The sequence below is a fragment of the Onthophagus taurus genome, chromosome 11, assembly GCF_036711975.1.
Source record: "Onthophagus taurus isolate NC chromosome 11, IU_Otau_3.0, whole genome shotgun sequence".
NCBI lineage: Eukaryota > Metazoa > Arthropoda > Insecta > Coleoptera > Scarabaeidae > Onthophagus > Onthophagus taurus.
In genome coordinates this window covers 2,929,114-2,947,986 of record NC_091976.1, presented here as the reverse complement: position 1 = coordinate 2,947,986, position 18,873 = coordinate 2,929,114, and the positions used below count along the sequence as shown (strand labels likewise).

Below are 18,873 nucleotides of genomic sequence, written 5' to 3'. Positions count from 1 at the left end.
TACTAAAATAATTTCAATTTCTTAGCCTCCAAAGCCGTAGAGAGTGCGTCCTTGCCGTTTAAGGGCGTAAACGACGTCCATAGCAGTGACGGTTTTCCTCTTTGCATGTTCCGTATAGGTGACAGCGTCGCGAATAACATTCTCAAGAAATACCTTTAGAACTCCTCTGGTTTCTTCATAAATTAATCCGGAAATTCGTTTTACGCCTCCGCGACGAGCAAGACGCCTGATGGCCGGTTTAGTAATGCCCTGGATGTTGTCACGGAGTACTTTGCGATGACGTTTCGCACCCCCTTTACCAAGCCCTTTTCCTCCCTTTCCTCGGCCAGTCATTGTATTAGCTTGTCAATACTCTAGTAATCACTCGGTGGTTATGATAGGAGTGACCACTTTCGACCCTGTTATATACATGTGGAACGGGAACGCCCATCACCGCTTGGGTTCGACCAATCCGAACAAGCGTGCAATGAGCGGTACGTGTAACGGATAGAAAATAGCCTCCGGCCGTTAAAATTTTTTAGATCTGACGATAGCAATCGGTTTGTAACTGTTTGTTACTGTTACGTTCATAAAAAAACAACGAAAATGGCGCGTACGAAGCAAACTGCACGTAAATCTACTGGCGGTAAAGCCCCTCGTAAACAATTGGCAACTAAAGCAGCTAGGAAAAGCGCTCCCGCTACTGGAGGTGTGAAGAAGCCACATCGTTACAGACCTGGAACCGTAGCTCTTCGAGAAATTCGTCGTTACCAAAAGAGCACTGAACTTTTGATTAGGAAGTTACCTTTCCAACGTTTGGTTAGAGAAATTGCCCAGGATTTCAAGACCGATTTGCGATTCCAAAGTAGCGCCGTGATGGCCTTGCAAGAAGCTAGCGAGGCTTACTTGGTAGGACTTTTTGAGGATACCAACTTATGCGCAATTCATGCAAAACGCGTCACCATTATGCCGAAGGACATTCAGCTCGCTAGACGTATTCGTGGCGAAAGAGCTTAAATCATTTTAATCAACCCAACTTCTCAACAAGACCGGTTCTTTTCAGAACCAATAGATTATTTTCTGAAAAGCAACTTTTCCAATACTAATTGTACGTTTTTAAGTAAGTTTTAAGACCTAAAGTTTAAATTACAACATACACAAGGTATAAAACAGCAACCGAAAGCTTTTTTTTTATTTCAATCAAAATATAATGTTTAATATTTTCTTTGTAAAATCAAATAGGTGCAACAATAGTTATAATGTAAATTCGGAATATACTTTGCAATATTATGATTATATAGTAACATTAATTCTGATGTTATCACCTAAAAATTATAATTATTTGTGATAAAGTGTAAATAAGAGATTAATTTTTAATCAAATAATTTAGTGCTTTTGATCTGCATCCATTTTGTTTCTAGAAGGCCATAAAATTTGTGTGAACTTGAAGTAAAATTTGCCCGATTTTCAATGGAACCTCTGTGTAATTTAAGCAGATCTACAATAATTATTTTGATTTGCCAAGAATAGTGAAATGGATTAAACAAAGGGGTTAATTTTAATAATTTTGTAGGTTTGCAGCGTAACATTATGATTGTATAGTAACATTAATAAGTGTTTACCGTGGAGAGTGGCGAATTGCACGACGAGGTTGTAGACCGAGTCGTGTAATCACACGAGTACTGCAATTATGCTCTAGCCCATGTGTGATATACAACATTTTATCTGCGACTACCAAAAATTACTTAAAAATCAATTTCTTTAAAAAAGGTCTATTTTGACATTTATAAAAATAATTTGAAATGGTTGTTGACAATTTTGAATTAATGTCAGTTTCAATAACATGTTTACTCATCTTGAATAAGTGTTTCGAAATGTAAAAACATAACAATTAATATGGGAAAATGTATATTATTTTCCTGCATATATTTTAAATATTTATTGGAACCGCTTTCGACATATAAAGGTCATCATCAGCCAAAATCTTTGCAAGCGAAAAATAAAAAAGAAAATCACATCTTCATCAATTTCCATTATTGTGTGCTGTGTTCGTCTTGTCGTACGTTTCATTTTAATTTGTAACATATTTATTTAATTTTAACATTTTACCATAGTTTATTTATTTAAATTTTAATATTTTAATATTCAATGTGTTATTTTTATAAAATTCAACGTTAGCATTTTCTTCATTTATGACGTAAGTTATATAATTTTTATAACGAAATTAGATTTTGATGTGATTTTCTTTTTTATTTTTCGCTTGCAAAGATTTTGGCTTATGATGACCTTTAAGTGTCGAAACCGGTTCCAATAAATATTTAAAATATAAGCAAGTAAGAAGTTTTTTATATCTTTATATGTATATATACATAATATAAAATATGAATTTTAAACAACTGTATACATATGTAGTTATTTCCGAAAGCTTCTTCATTGTAACGTCCTCCAAATGGCGATCGGTTTTTATGACTCCGTCCCTTTCCTACTGTAGTAGCACAGAATAACCAGAAAGGACAAAGAGACCTTCCCGCCGAAACTCATTTTTATGCACATGTGCGGCTACGCCATATTGTTGGCGTTTATTTACATCTGTGTTACCACGTGCGTTTGTTGAGATTGTTTTGATTGCGAAAGTTTTTCTTTAAGTTATAGTTGTTTAGTTAATAGTTATTTAGTGTATTATGCTATTTTTTCTTACATTTTAAAGTAGTATTAGTTTTTTCTTATCTTTTACGGTAGTTTAGTTTTTCTATTTTTTTAATAATAGTTTTTTAATGTTAATTATACAGCATACAAAATTTCCTTTTACTATAATTGCTAATTTTTAGATTTTCAATGCAGCCCGGGCCCAGTGCAAAATTTAAATTTGTAAATAATTTATAAAATAAATATTGAAATGATCTACATATTTTTTTTTTTTAATTAACGATATACTGTATTAAATGAATTTGATATATTGTATTAAATTTTCAATAACCGTAATTATATCTTCAATAGAAATTTAGTAAAATTAAATTTCAAAATCATTTTAGTGGACACTCTCCTAAAACAGAGTACTTTACTTTTAAAATTGGCGCCTACACGGCAACAATATGGTTGAAGGTTAAATAAAATAGCTGGTGAAACATCAAAGACACCGCCGGTTTTGTCCTTACTGGTTATTTTGTGGTAGTAGTAAAACGGTTAAAGACAGGATTATAAACAGGTAGTTTTCCATTGCAGAATACTGGGATTTCTCACTCAGGACCGCATTAAGGAACACAATGTTGGTATAAAAATTTTAAAAAAATCGACCCTGCCCTTCCTAACCAGCTTTTATTTATGACTGTCAAACAACCGATGCCTATGTGGAAGACTATAACGACCGACCGTTATTCCTTTCCTTTCTACGTATAGTCGTCCACACCAAGATCCGGAATTACAACCCCCATAAATTGTAGACCTCTGCTTCTGTGCGGTTAAGGGTACATAACCATTTCTACCTGGACGAGACCTACACTGAGGGAAATTATTTTTGAGTTTCAAGAAAAATTTATTTTTGAATGTATTTTTTAGAAACAAATATAAGATACTCTTAAAACAAAAATATTTTTTTGTTTTAAGAATAGAAATATTATCGAATGAAGTATCTCATATTCTTAGCATCGAAGAATATCAATTCTTTGTATCAAAAAATTCATTTTTGCGTCAATAATTTATAATACTCAAATGAAGAATTATACAAGATTGTTGTTACATGAATAAGTTTTTCTAAAAAGAAAGATACGTTATTCTTGACATACGAAATTTATTCTCGATACGAAAATGGGATTGTTGACGAAACACTAAGATACTCTTTTTCAAAACGATTGATTTACTTTCACTAAAAATTCGTTTTCTTGAGAATCAAGAATATTTATCGCTGATAATACGATAAGCTTGTCCCAAGAGTAATAATCTTCGTTCAAGAATATATTTCCGTCAGTGTAGAACTCCGTATAGTTTACAAAGTCAGGGACGTACCAACGCCTTTCTTTGAGTTAATTACGTCGTTATTGGTCAGTAAACTATATAATAATAATATTTTTAGTACTGTTGATAGACGAAGGAAATGAGGGTTAAATATACCCTAAAACCTAATTCAAATCAAATTAAAATCTAATTACAAAAATTTTATTATTTTTTGGAAATTATTTTCTTAATTCTTATTTAATAATAATAACAAATATTAGGTATCAAAACTTATTTCGCTTAAAAAAACATGTTAATTATTTTTAAGAACACTACAAAAAAGTTGTTTATGTCGTGCCTAATTTTATGAAGAGTGCGGGAAGTTAGCCCCCATTTTTTGATTTTTAAATTTTTTATTGTTGTTCTAGAGTTGTTCTACATTGTTCCAAAGCGGCAAATCGAAAAAATAAGAACTCCGCGAGAAAACAGAAAAAACGGGTTTTTTGGCTAGCCATGACAAATGTTGTCTGTTTATAGAAACAACGAATGGAGAGAACAATAAAACAAAATTGTGTATTTATTGTGTTATTTGTTAGTTTAGTTTATTTATTAATTTATTACTTAGTTTATACAAAATAAAATACACTTTAAATCGCATCTTATGTTTTACTATTATAAGTTTAAAGAGAAAGGTGAAACTTGTGATTTTTAGAAAAGTAGGATGGTCAGATTATTCCATATTTTTTTAGTTTTTTAAAACTATTATTATATTAAAGATTGGGTTCACTGATTCAACAAAACCTGTCCGATATCACAACAACTGAAATTTAAGGTTTTTCTAGTGAAAATAACAGCTGTTCTGAATTGTTTTAATGCCGCGCAGTGATTAAATAAACATTTTAAGTACCTAGAACAACAAGAACAATTTAGAGTAACAAAAAATATGTGATTTTGCAAAATTAATGTCCGTGTTAAACGTAAAACACATCTAATAGAACAATTTGAATCGGCAAAGTTTGAGTTATTTTAGATTGTTCTATGTTTTTTAATTCTTATTGTGTTATATAAAACCGCTAACACAAGAATTACTGACTGAAACTTCCAAAAACTTTAATTTTCAAAGAGTGCCCTTTAGAGAGTTGTTCTACTAAAAATAATAGCTGTTCCAGATTGCGTTAGCTATAATAAGTATATATTTGTAATATGGAATTGATAATAGAAAAACTATGGTCACAGCAATTAACTAGACATTTCGGCAGCAAAACCTATTTTTAGTTATAACTTCCTAATGCTGTAACCCATAATTTTGATTTTCTAGAACAATAACTAGAACAACTAGAACAACCCAGAACAACAAAAAAAATTTGATTTTTCCAAAAATGGGGGGCTAGTCAAAAAACCTGTTTTTTCGGTTTTCTCGCAGAGTTTTTATTTTTTCGATTTGCTGCTTTGGAACAATGTAGAACAACTCTAGAACAACAAAAAATTTAAAAATCAAAAAATGGGGGGCTAACTTCCCGCACTTTTTTATGAACCCAAAAGATAAAAATATTGTTGTAATTCCGGATCTTGAATATATTTTCTGATAAAGCATTCGACGTGTTTAAATTTATATTAAATTTAGCAAGTCTTGTACGATGATAGTTTGTAAAACTAAACTGTCGATAGGATGCGATAATACTTTCTCAGAAATAGATTTGTGGCTCTGAAAAGAACCGGTCGTTATAAAAATGTAGAGAAATTATTTGGAACTTGTGTATTTCGTAACAGCTTTGGTGCCTTCACTTACGGCGTGCTTCGCCAATTCTCCCGGTAATAGAAGTCTGACGGCCGTTTGAATTTCGCGACTGGTAATCGTCGATCTTTTGTTATAATGGGCCAAACGAGACGCTTCCGCGGCAATTCGCTCGAAAATGTCGTTCACAAAGCTGTTCATGATGCTCATAGCTTTACTCGAAATGCCAGTGTCAGGATGAACTTGCTTCAATACCTTGTAAATGTAAATAGCGTAGCTTTCCTTCCTCTTGCGCTTCTTCTTTTTGTCGGTTTTCGAAATGTTTTTTTGCGCTTTACCGGCCTTTTTTGCTGCTTTTCCACTAGTTTTCGGTGGCATTGTTGATTAGTTAATAATAATAAATCGATTTCAAGATTATGATATCGCTCAGTACTCGCACGACGTTAACAGAGCGTTCGCGTCTACAGTATTAAAAAAAAAAATCTGTCTTTGTCGTTTAAAACGTGGAAGCGTCGGATCAGTAGGCCACGCCTCCTGTTGCTACCGCTTAGCTGACGGCAGCTATTGGTTGATACGTCGGCGCAGATGCGTATAAATATTTTAAGACAACGGTTTCGCTCGCATTGAAACTAGAACCATATTGTTGAAGTTTTCGTCACACATTAAATCAACAATCAACTAATCTAAGTCGCCATGTCGGGTCGAGGAAAAGGTGGAAAAGTTAAAGGGAAAGCAAAGTCCAGATCCAGTCGTGCCGGATTACAATTTCCCGTTGGCCGTATTCACAGGTTGCTGAGGAAGGGCAATTATGCGGAACGTGTAGGAGCCGGGGCTCCCGTATATTTGGCGGCCGTAATGGAGTACTTAGCAGCCGAAGTTCTTGAGTTGGCCGGTAACGCCGCTAGAGATAACAAGAAGACCCGTATCATCCCTAGACATTTACAATTGGCCATACGTAACGACGAAGAATTAAATAAATTACTATCTGGAGTAACTATTGCACAAGGAGGTGTGCTTCCGAATATACAAGCTGTTTTGTTACCTAAGAAGACCGAGAAAAAAGCTTAATTTCCTCTTACATCCTTGCCGCCGCGGCACATTAACAAACGGCCCTTCTCAGGGCCACAAACATAATATCGGAATAATGAACTATCTATCGATATCTACGATTGTGACAAATATAGATTTAATATTTGTGCATCATTCTTGTTGTCAGTGTTGTTCATCTAACAACCTCTCGAGTGCAGGAAGTTAGCCCCCATTTTTTGATTTTTAAATTTTTCATTGTTGTTCTAGATTGTTTTAGAGTTGTTCTACATTGTTCCAAACCGGCAAATCGAAAAAATAAAAACTCCGCGAGAAAACCGAAAAAACGGGTTTTTTGACTAGCCCCCCATTTTTGGAAAAATCTAATTTTCTCTGTTGTTCTGGGTTGTTCTAGTTGTTCTAGTTATTGTTCTAGAAAATCAAAATTATGGGATACAGCATTACGAAGTTATAACTAAAAATAGGTTTGGCCGCCGAAATGTCTAGTTGATTGCTGTGACCATAGTTTTTCTATTATCAATTCCATATTACAAATATATACTTATAATAGCTAACGCAATCTAGAACAGCTATTATTTTTACTAAAACAACTTTCTAAAGGGCACTTTACTCTTTGAAAATTAAAGTTTTTAGAAGTTTCAGTCAGTAATTCTTGTGTCAGCGGCTTTATATTACACAATAAGAATTAAAAAACATAGGCCAATCTAAAATAACTCAAACTTTGCCGATTCAAATTGTTCTAGATGTGTTTTACGTTTAACACGGACATTAATTTTGCAAAATAACATATTTTTTGTTGCTCTAAATTGTTCTTGATGTTCTAGGTACTTAAAATGTTTATTTAATCACTGCGGCTTTAGTTCTTTTAAAGTTTCATATTAAAAATTTACTTTTTACTTACAACAATTAAAACAATTCAGAACAGCTGTTATTTTCACTGGAAAAACCTTAAATTTGAGTTGTTGTGATATCGGACAGGTTTTGTTGAATCAGTGAACCCGACCTTTAATAAAATTATAATTTTAAAAAATTAAAAAATATGGAATAATCTGACCATCTAATTTCCTAAAAATCACCTTTCTCTTTAAACTTATAATAATAAAACATAAGTTGCGATTTAAAGTGTATTTTATTTTGTAAAACAAAGTAATAAATTAATAAATAAACTAAACTAACAAAAGTAGGTTGGGCTGCCAAAATGTCTAGTTGATTGCTGTGACCATAGTTTTTCTATTTTCAGTTCCATATCACAAATATATATATATTATACCTAAGCAATCTGGAACAGCTAATATTTTCACTAGAACAACTCTATAAAGAACACTTTACTCTTTGAAAATTAAAATTTTTGGAAGTTTCAGTTAGTAATTCTTTCATAAGTTCATAAGTAAGTTTCATTAATATCTATTTCAATAAAAAATATATTGTTCAAAATACTTGCGGATTCGACAGCATATTTCATAGTTTAGCATTTGCCCGTACACACAATTCATTTAGAAATCATGTTGAGAATGTTTGCACAGATTGCTTTAGTTTCCTAAAATTATTTTTAAAAACCGGTTCTAGTAAAGCAACATATAAAAAAGAGCTGAACTATTAACAGGAATAAATTATTTTGGAAGCCAGAAAATTGCCGGCGTGATAATAGTGAATGCTATTTCAAACATTGCGTTTCTTTGCACACAACTGTATAAAGAAGAATTTAGTTATTGTAGGACTAAAAACTGCAGTAATTGTTTAAACGTTACTTTCCATAAAAACATAATTTTACCAATCGATATTGACATCGTAACAATATTTGGCTATACACAGCTAAAGCAAGTAATAGAAAACTACATGCAAACCCTAAGCATCAATTGCAAGAAAATGTGGTCTGTTTATAGAAACAACGAATGGAGAGAACAATAAAACAAAATTGAGTAATTACGCACGCAATTTGTTACTTCACAACAAATTCTATATCCCCGCAGGTATCATCAGTTACGAAGGTACTCAATCTTTGAATGATGTAGGACAGTACCCAATATTTGTGCCCAACAATGCCAATTGGGTATTATTTAATGACTTACGAAAAAATCCGTGCAAGTTGAAGAAGCTACTGAAATAAATGCACAAATGTGCATATATGTTTATAAATGAGGAAAGTGATGTAACCGTATTATTGCATGATATTAGTTTATTTATCTACGACTGCTTGGATAAGTCATCCTTACCGCACTCATTTGAGGTGATTTGAGTTACGTAATGAAGTTCATTACCGCACTGGTTTCATTGCGTAACGCATTTTTAGCCTAATCAGAACAGACTTAATTTATTGAAACGAGCAACAATACAAAAGAAAAAGTGCTATCTACTTACAGAGAAACAATACTATTTATTATAAACATTAATTGTTATGTTTTTTACATTACTAAACACATGTTCCACAGTAAACATATTGTTGAAACTGACAATTCAAAATTCGAAGTACTCGTGTGATTACACGACTCGGTCTACGACCTCGTCGTACAATTCTCCACACTCGTACAGTAATTATGTTTCTAGCCCACTTGTAATATAAATAACTATTATCTACGACTGCTTGGATAAGTCATCATTACCGCACTCATTTGAGGTGATTTAAGTTACGTAATGAAGTTCATTACCGCACTGGTTTCATTACGTAACGCATTTTTAGCCTAATCAGAACAGACTTAATTTATTGAAACGAGCAACAATACAAAAGAAAAAGTGCTATCTACTTACAGAGAAACAATACTATTTATTATAAACATTAATTGTTATGTTTTTACATTTCAAAACACTTATTCCAGATGAGTAAACATATTGTTGAAACTGACAATTAAAAATTGTCAACAATCATTTCAAAATACTTTTATAAATGTCAAATAGACTTTTTTAAAGAAATTGATTTTTTAGTAATTTTTAACAGTCGTAGATAAAATGCTGCATATCACACGTGGGCTAGAGCACAATTGCAGTACTCGTGTGATTACACAACTCGGTCTACGACCTCGTCGTACAATTCTCCACACTCGTACAGTAATTATGTTTCTAGCCCACTTCTAATATAAATAACTATTACATAATTTAGTTTATTTAGTTATAGTTTACCTTAGAATAAGTTATTGTACTGATATAGTAATTCTGATCGAATAGTTATTGTCTTATTTGTTAGTTCAGTTTATTTATTAATTTATTACATAGTTTATACAAAATAAAATACACTTTAAATCGCAACTTATGTTTTACTATTATAAGTTTAAAGAGAAAGGTGAAACTTGTGATTTTTAGAAAATTAGGATGTTCAGATTATTCCATATTTTTTTAGTTTTTTAAAACTATTATTATATTAAAGGTTGGGTTCACTGATTCAACAAAACCTGTCCGATACCACAACAACTCAAATTTAAGGTTTTTCTAGTGAAAATAACAGCTGTTCTGAATTGTTTTAATTGTTGTAAGTATTAATTTTAAAAAGATTGTCAATATTGTTAAAACTTGTTTTAACAATATTGACCCTTGAACGAAAATTAAGAATTAATTAAAATAATTAAAAAAAGTAAAATAAAATATGAATTTTAAACAACTTTGTATAAATACATATGTAGTTATTTCCGAAAGCTTTTTCATTGTAAAGTCCTCCAGATGGCGATCGGTTTTTATGACTCCGTCCCTTTCCTACTGTAGTAGTAAAACGGTTAAAGACGGGATTATAAACAGGTAGTTTTCGTAGAATACTGGGATTTCTCACTCAGGGCCGCATTAAGGAACCCCTTTACTTGCAAATTGTAGAAAAATAACACATAGGTTGATATGACTGTCAAACAACCGATGCCTATATGGAAGACTATAACGACCGACCGTTATTCCTTTCCTTTCTATGTATAGTCGTCCACACCAAGATACGGAATTACAACCCCCATAAATTGTAGACCTCTGCTTCTGTGTGGTTAAGGGTACTTAACCATTTCTACCTGAGACGAGACCTGCACTGAGGGAAATTATTCTTGACTTTCAAGAAAACGAATTATTCTTGAGAATCAAGAATATTTGTATACTTGCTTTGAGAATATGTGGTTTTTCTTCACTTAACAAAATGATCTTCTTGTGGATATACACGAATATGTTAAGCTTGTGCCAAGAGTAATAATCTTCGTTCAAGAATATATTTCCCTCGATGTACAACTCCGTATAGTTTAGAAAGTCAGGGACGTACCAACGACTTCCTTTGAGTTAATTACACTTAACTTTATTGGTCAGTAAACTATATAATAATAATATTTTTAGTACTATTGATAGATGAAAGAAATGGGGGTTAAATATACCCTAAAACCTAATTCAAATCAAATTAAAATCTAATTAAAAAAAATTAATTACTTTTTGAAAATTATTTTCTTAATCCTTATTTAATAATAATAACAAATATTAGGTACCAGAACTTATTTTCGCTTTAAAAAAATATGTTAATTATTTTTAAGAACATTACAAAAAAGTTGCTTATGCCGTGCCTGATTTTGTAAACTCAAAAGGTAAAACTATTGCCACTTCTATTGTTAACGGTTTTTTACAGCCGTATCGTAATTCCGGATCTTGAATATATTTTGTGATAAAGCATTCGACGTGTTTAAATTTATATTAAATTTAGCACGTCTTGTACGATGATACGTTTGTAAAACTAAACTGTAGATAGGATGCGATAATACTTTCTCAGAAATAGATTTGTGGCTCTGAAAAGAACCGGTCGTTATAAAAATGTACAGAAATTATTTGGAACTTGTGTATTTCGTAACAGCTTTGGTGCCTTCACTTACGGCGTGCTTCGCCAATTCTCCCGGTAATAGAAGTCTGACGGCCGTTTGAATTTCGCGACTGGTGATCGTCGATCTTTTGTTATAATGGGCCAAACGAGACGCTTCCGCGGCAATTCGCTCGAAAATATCGTTGACAAAGCTGTTCATGATGCTCATAGCTTTACTCGAAATGCCAGTGTCAGGATGAACTTGCTTCAATACCTTGTAAATGTAAATAGCGTAGCTTTCCTTCCTCTTGCGCTTCTTCTTTTTGTCGGTTTTCGAAATGTTTTTTTGCGCTTTACCGGCCTTTTTTGCTGCTTTTCCACTAGTTTTCGGTGGCATTGTTGATTAGTTAATAATAATAAATCGATTTCAAGATTATGATATCGCTCAGTACTCGCACGACGTTAACAGAGCGTTCGCGTCTACAGTATTAAAAAAAAACGAACGGTGAACTTGACGGGCCTCTTGAGGTTCCTGGAATCTTCCTTAACCCTCTTCATCGGATCTAAAACAGACGGAAAATATATTAGTTAATATTCGCTAAATTAGCGATATCGGAAGTGGATTTGGAAAGGACAGTCGGGTTCCCGGATCGTCAGACGAGAAGCAGCCTTGGCCGTTTATGGCGAAGGTGTTCAACGTCGTAATCCGTTAATCCCGCTAGGAGGGGATTTGGGTGGTCTTCGAGCCGCGTAAACTCGGTACTGGCTTTGTTCCGAATGAATTCCTCGATGGTCACCATCTGGGAATCATTGTGCAGTGTCGCATTACTGACAAACCAAGGAGCATCGAATGCCATCCTTAGGACCTTGTTCTGAACCACTTGGAGTTTTTGCACGTGCGAGTGCGCGGCGTAACCCCAGACTGAAGAAGCGTATGTCATCGCAGGTCTGATAACCGCTTTGTAGAGTCGAATCTTCCGGAGAGGATCCAACTTACTTCGGCGATTTATCAGAGCGTACAGATTGACCAGAGCTACCTTCGCCCGGTTCGCCATGGCCTCGATGTGACTTTTCCAAGTTAGTTTAGAGTCCAGAATGACACCCAAATACCTGGTTTCGGAATGCCAGGGAAGCTCGTTCCCTCGCAGTACCAACGCATCGGGGGGTCTCTGTCTACGCCGAGTAAAGAGTACTGCGGTACTTTTATCAGCGTTGATTTTGACCCGCCACTTTGCGAAGTAGTCTTGCAGCTGATCCGATGCTGTCTGCAGTCTACGAGCGGCGATCTCGGGGGACCAAGATCTGCTGTAGATGCACACATCGTCGGCGTACATCGCTAACTGAGTGCCCTCGCACCGGGGTAGGTCGCTAACAAAGATACAAAAGAGTATCGGTGAAAGCAACGACCCCTGAGGGACGCCAGCAGTTAGGATTCGCTCTGTCGAACGCGTACCGTTCAATTTGATGCGCGCCTTCCTACCGCCAAGATAGGACGCGATCAATTGAACCAACGCCAGGGGCACGCCCGCTTCTAGCATTTTGAACAAAAGTCCTTCATGCCATACTTTGTCGAACGCCTTGGCAACATCGAAAAGCGCCGCACAAGTGCTTTGCTTTCGATTGAAGCCTTCGGTTATGTATTCGACAAGTCGCAGTACCTGGTGTACGGTCGAATGTTTGGGTCGGAAACCAAACTGTTCGTCCTGAATGAGCTTAAGATCTTGAACTGATCTTTGTAGCCTCGTCTGGACGATCCTCTCGCATACCTTGCCGAGACAAGAAAGCAAACTGATGGGCCTGTAGCTTTGCGGGAACGTTAGGTTCGCCCCGGGTTTCGGTAACACGACGACGTCCGCGCATTTCCACTTGGTAGGGAAATGCCGCAGCCGGAACGCCGCATTTGTTATCCCAAACCACCGCTCGGGCGCCGTTCGGCCCACGCCATTGGTCCGGCAGTTCGGACAGCGGTGCCGCTCAACGATTGGACGCTTTTGTTCACCCCAGCCACCCTTGGGGTTAAAAGAAGGGTGAAGGCAAACAGAAACCAGTTCCAACCGATTAGCGACTTTAGTAGCAGTAGAAGATCACGTCTCCTTAACCACGGCGCCTACTTGCGACTCTCTCCGTCCACCATCATCATCGTATCCGCATATAATTGTATATAACCCTTGTACATATTGTAAATAAACATTTCAAACCAACCGTTGCGTTTAACAACAACACCCACCGTAACAATTGGCGCCCAACGTGGGGCCCGATGATGCCAAAGACTCCTTCGACCAGAAGCCGAACCGCTGCTGCCCGTCCGTACTTCAGCAAGGAAGAATTGGCAAGCTTTTCAGAAGAAGAGGGACCCACAGAACCTACCACAATGAAGCCTGAACCAGAAGCCAGCAAACCCAGCGTCTGCGAGCCGCAGGTGTGTTCCCTGCAAAAGCTGCTGGCCGACCACCTGTCCATATCGAATGTCGAACCACCGACCTTCTCCGGCGATGCGATGGAAGACCCAGAAACCTTTCTGCTACAGATGAAGGAACACTTCCAGCAGACACAAACGCCCCCGGCTGCTCAAACGGAGCAGGCTGCTCACTGCCTTCGGGGAGAAGCCGCTACGTGGTGGACGGCATATGACGATCTGGGGCTGACCTTCGCAGCGTTCCACCAGGCCTTGTTGGACAGATTTAACAGCCCGCAGATACTGGCGCAGATTAATGGCCAGTATTTCAGCAGACAACAGCGTGCGGACGAACCCGTCCAGGTATTCCTTAAGAGGAAACACTTGCAAGCGCAACGCCTCCGCCGCAAACCCAACGACGACATCGCTATGATGGTGGCTTCACTACTTCCACAAATACAGCTGCATATAACCAAGACGCCGGCTAGCATAATAGAATTACGGCATCAAGCTATTCGTACGGAGGCCCTGCTCAGAAAATCCGGTGCGCTTAAGCAACCTACCTCGACCCAACAAAAGGTTAAGTCGACAACAGCCGACCCCGGGATATCGAAGAAAAAAGAGCCACCCCGCTGCTGGTACTGCCCGGGGTACCATTGGAACAGAGATTGCCCTCTTCAACAGACCAAGTCTTCGGGAAACGAAGCAGCGGCCGTTCGCCCAGCACAGTTCGAGCGGCCGCAATCTCCACACTAGAAAGGCTCGGCCGGTCGACGCGTTCCGCGGTGACTATTGCGACTGCTGGAGGACGCCACGTGGCGCTCCTCGATTCGGGATCCACAAACAATTTCGTGCGATCAGACATTGTGCCGTCGTATGACCCCGCGTGTGTTTCCTCCGCTAGTCAAGCCGACCCAGACGCTCTACTCCCCATCCTCGGGAGGACCATGGTGCAGTTCGTTATTGACGGGGTTCAATGTGAACAACAGTTCCTGGTGGTTCCGCGTCTGAGCGCCCCATTCGTTCTCGGCGATCCCTGGTTTCACGATTACGAAGTGGTACTGGACTTTCAACGCGGTTGTTTCCATTTTGGGAACGAGAAGCGCGCTACAGTTTACTTCCGGCGAAACATCCCTTCAACGCCTCCGCCCAAATTTGACGTTTCTTCCATCCGCCACCAAGTTCCGGATGAGCACCAAGAGGCGCTGTATACTGTACTTCGCGCCTTTCCTGATGTGTTTGTCGACTCACGCAAAAGCACATCTGGCACCACGGAACACAGGCTGGAGCTCCTTGAAGGGGCACGGCCTTTCCGTCTACCACCTTACCGCTGCTCTCCCGCCAAGAAGGAATTCATCGCGCGCGAGGTGGAGAGGATGTTGGCGGAGGGTGTGATCGAGGCCAGCCGTTCTCCGTATTCTTCCCCGATTGTCCTAGTGAAAAAAAAAGATGGCACCAAGCGTTTTTGTATCGACTACCGTCGATTGAACCAGCAGACTAAGGACGAATCTTCGGCACTTCCGATCATCCACGAAACCCTGCGGGACGTCAGCCAGGCCACAGTTTTCTCAAGCCTCGACCTACGGTCCGGGTACTGGCAGATCCCAATGGAGCGAGAATCCCGGGCTCTTACTGCATTTACAACGCCGGACGGGGCCGCTTATCAATTCCGGGTTATGCCCTTTGGCCTGAAAAATGCCCCCGCCACCTTCCAGAAGTTGATGACTCAGGAAGTTCTACCAGGATATCTCCGAAGGTTTGCGCTGGTTTACCTGGATGACGTGATAGTTTACAGCGACTCGTGGGAAGATCATCTCAAACACCTGCACCTTGTGTTCGAAAGGCTTAGCTTGCACGGTTTGCGGTTGTCGCCGGAAAAATGTCATCTGGGCGCGACAACCATCGACTACCTGGGTCACCGAATTACGCCAGGCGGGGTCGAACCCCTGCCAACACACATCAACACCCTCTGCAGCGCCACGAGCCCGACCAACAAAAAACAGCTTCGTTCTTTCTTAGGCTTGTGCAACTGGCTCCGCGGTTTTGTACCCCGTTGCGCCGAGGTGCTGACGCCACTCACTAACCTTTTGCGGGGACAAAACAAATTCAAATGGAATTCGGACGCAGAGGAAGCCTTCTGTCGGATCAAGCAGCTGCTGAGTCGCCCGCTGCAACTACGACGCCCTAACTTCGATCAACCATTTGTGTTGCAAACAGATGCCAGTGGGAAGGGTATTGCTGCGGTGCTGTATCAGGATCCCGGGAGAAAGATAGTCGCATTTGCCAGCGCTAAGCTGTCTCCTGCCGAACAAAGGTACCACGCCAATGAGCAGGAATGCCTGGCGGTCGTATGGGCGGTACGTTATTTCCATCCTTACTTGGAGGATCGTCGATTCACCTTGCGCACCGACAGTAAGGCTCTGTTATGGCTAGACACAATGAAAGGTCGAAACGCCAAACTAACTCGATGGGCACTCCTCTTGCAGGAATTCAAATTTACTGTGGAACACGTTCCGGGAGCACAGAACGAGCTCCCGGACTTCCTCTCGCGACAGCCAGTTCACGAATCAACAACAGAACATAGTGTGCCGGACACCGACCGGATATTCGTGCCATTGCCCACCAAACAACGTACCATAGATGTACGAAGCCACCATATTGCGTGCCTAGAAGTACCGGGGTTGGCCGATGATGTAAAGGAAAGTCAACGCCGGAATCCTCATGCCCAGAACCTCATTCAGACCCTGGACATGATCATCCAGGCGGGTCCTGTTAATCCCGGCGAAGCTAGGATAGTCGACCAATACTCGACCCACGAGGGGTTACTATGGAGGCAACATCCAGACGGCAAGCGGCTGATTGTGCCGCAAGACATGCACGCACAAGTTCTGCATGCCTACCATGACGCCTCCCTCGCAGGACATCCTGGAGCTGAAGAAACCACAAGAGCCATTCTGAAAAAGTATTGGTGGCTCGGGCTGGAAGTACAAGTGAAAGATCACGTCCGAAGTTGCTGGACTTGCGCTTCCCTTAAACGAGGCCCTCTGCAGGAACGGGCCCCATTGCGTCCCCGGGCACCAACCCAGCCCTGGGAAGTGATCGCCGTCGATCTCATGGGCCCCTATGTAAAAACTCGAAACAACAACAGGTTTGTTTTCGTTGTCACTGACCTATTCAGCCGGTGGGTTGAAGCCTTCCCCGCCACCACCAGCGGCGCCGCAAGGGTCATCGACCTCTTGGAGAGCGAGGTGTTTCCGCGGTACGGGTATCCGCGAGCCATCCTGTCCGATAACGGACCGCAATTCACCTGCATCGACTGGGACTCCGCCTTGCGCCGTTGGGGCTGTCTGCATTGGACCACCCCCATTTACCATCCCCAAGCCAACCCAACGGAGAGGCGAATCCAGGAGATAAAGAAATGTATCCGGATTCAGCTGGAAGGACGAAATCCGACAACATGGGATCGTCACATTAACCGGGCTTTATTTAACATTCGCTCGAGACGTAACGCAGCCACCAAGGAAACTCCTGCCGCTTTGCTGCTAGGCTATGAGTTGCCACGTCCAGGGGAATGGTTGGTAGAAGCACCCGGCATGAATCAACAGCTTGAGCTCGAACGTCCCGAACAGAGAAGAAGGCGAATCAGGGAGGCCCACATGAACGAGCATCGGTATCGCCAACGCTACGCTGGTGAGGACCCACCACCCAGGCGGTTCCTACCGGGGCAGCTCGTCATGGAAAGATCACGAGCCGCAACTCCGTTTGGTCCCCGCTGGATTGGACCCCATATGGTCATCGAAGAAGCAGGTCCAACAACCTACTGGATCAGACGGCACCAGACGGCGGAACCCGTTAAGGTTCACGTGAACGATCTGCGGCCGGCCCCTCCACCACTTCGACAACAACCAGCGCCACCCGAACCGGCGCCTTGAGGGAGGGGGTGTTATCCCAAACCACCGCTCGGGCGCCGTTCGGCCCACGCCATTGGTCCGGCAGTTCGGACAGCGGTGCCGCTCAACGATTGGACGCTTTTGTTCACCCCAGCCACCCTTGGGGTTAAAAGAAGGGTGAAGGCAAACAGAAACCAGTTCCAACCGATTAGCGACTTTAGTAGCAGTAGAAGATCACGTCTCCTTAACCACGGCGCCTACTTGCGACTCTCTCCGTCCACCATCATCATCGTATCCGCATATAATTGTATATAACCCTTGTACATATTGTAAATAAACATTTCAAACCAACCGTTGCGTTTAACAACAACACCCACCGTAACACATTGATGATTCCCGTCAGCGAAACGACCGCTTTTAAAGGCATGGCCTTTAAAGCAGCGTTTCCTATCCCGTCCGGTCCCGATGCCTTCTTCGACTTACATCTCGCGATTGCCTCTTTCACCTCGGTCGGAGAAGCGTGCTCGATATGCCGACGATCTTCTACGGCCAGCCGCCTACTCACTACGCGTTCGACTCGATCGATGAAATCTTCATCTTCGTCATCGTCGCATAGCGGGCTGCACTGGTTTTCGAAGTTATCGGCATGAGCCTCTGCTTTCTCTTCGAGAGTGAAAGCCATTCCGGTTTCACCGTGAATGGGCGGCATGCGCGTCGTGTTCCCCTTCAGCACCTTGACCATCTTCCAACAGGAGTGATCGTCTTCGGTGTTCAGGGCGTCGAGTTTGGCGTCGAAAGACGCGTATCGGAACTCCGCGAGCTCCCTTCTCACATCACCGCGCAGACGGTTATAGCGACGCTTGAGATCGGGATCCCAATTGCGCTGATAAGTCCGCCTGACGCGATCACGCTCCCGCATAAGTTCCCTGATGTGCGCCGGAAGCACCCATCGATGGTCCTTTACGGGAATCGTGTTGGTCGCGTATCGAAGAGAATCCTCGATTGCGACCGTGAGTCGTTCAACAGCCTCATCCAGTTCCTGAGCGTTGTGGATCGGTCGTATTTGTCCCATATTGTGGTGCAAGTGGTCGCTAAAAGCCGGCCACGATACAGTGGAACGTTCAACCGGGACGCGAACGTCCGGGACGTCTCCTAG

General features: G+C 40.4%; 5 protein-coding genes across 5 annotated transcripts; 2 read left to right on the top strand and 3 right to left on the bottom strand.

Annotated features, from left to right (window-relative positions):
• Positions 1-9: 9 nt before the first annotated feature.
• Positions 10-338, bottom strand: LOC111418932 (histone H4). The gene has a single exon (XM_023051642.2). It carries the CDS (start codon positions 331-333, stop codon positions 22-24), a length of 312 nt encoding a protein of 103 aa, XP_022907410.1. The 5' UTR covers positions 334-338; the 3' UTR covers positions 10-21.
• A 211-nt stretch (positions 339-549) lies between these two features.
• On the top strand, positions 550-1,035 carry LOC111413854 (histone H3). The gene has a single exon (XM_023044976.2). It carries the CDS (start codon positions 586-588, stop codon positions 994-996), a length of 411 nt encoding a protein of 136 aa, XP_022900744.1. The 5' UTR covers positions 550-585; the 3' UTR covers positions 997-1,035.
• A 4,529-nt stretch (positions 1,036-5,564) lies between these two features.
• Positions 5,565-6,090, bottom strand: LOC139432165 (histone H2B). Its single transcript, XM_071200538.1, has one exon. The coding sequence runs from the start codon at positions 6,020-6,022 to the stop codon at positions 5,651-5,653; it is 372 nt and encodes a 123-aa protein (XP_071056639.1). The 5' UTR covers positions 6,023-6,090; the 3' UTR covers positions 5,565-5,650.
• Positions 6,091-6,307: 217 nt separating this feature from the next.
• LOC139432197 (histone H2A) lies at positions 6,308-6,799 on the top strand. Its single transcript, XM_071200599.1, has one exon. It carries the CDS (start codon positions 6,338-6,340, stop codon positions 6,710-6,712), a length of 375 nt encoding a protein of 124 aa, XP_071056700.1. The 5' UTR covers positions 6,308-6,337; the 3' UTR covers positions 6,713-6,799.
• A 4,607-nt stretch (positions 6,800-11,406) lies between these two features.
• On the bottom strand, positions 11,407-11,897 carry LOC139432181 (histone H2B). The gene has a single exon (XM_071200574.1). It carries the CDS (start codon positions 11,827-11,829, stop codon positions 11,458-11,460), a length of 372 nt encoding a protein of 123 aa, XP_071056675.1. The 5' UTR covers positions 11,830-11,897; the 3' UTR covers positions 11,407-11,457.
• Positions 11,898-18,873: the final 6,976 nt, after the last annotated feature.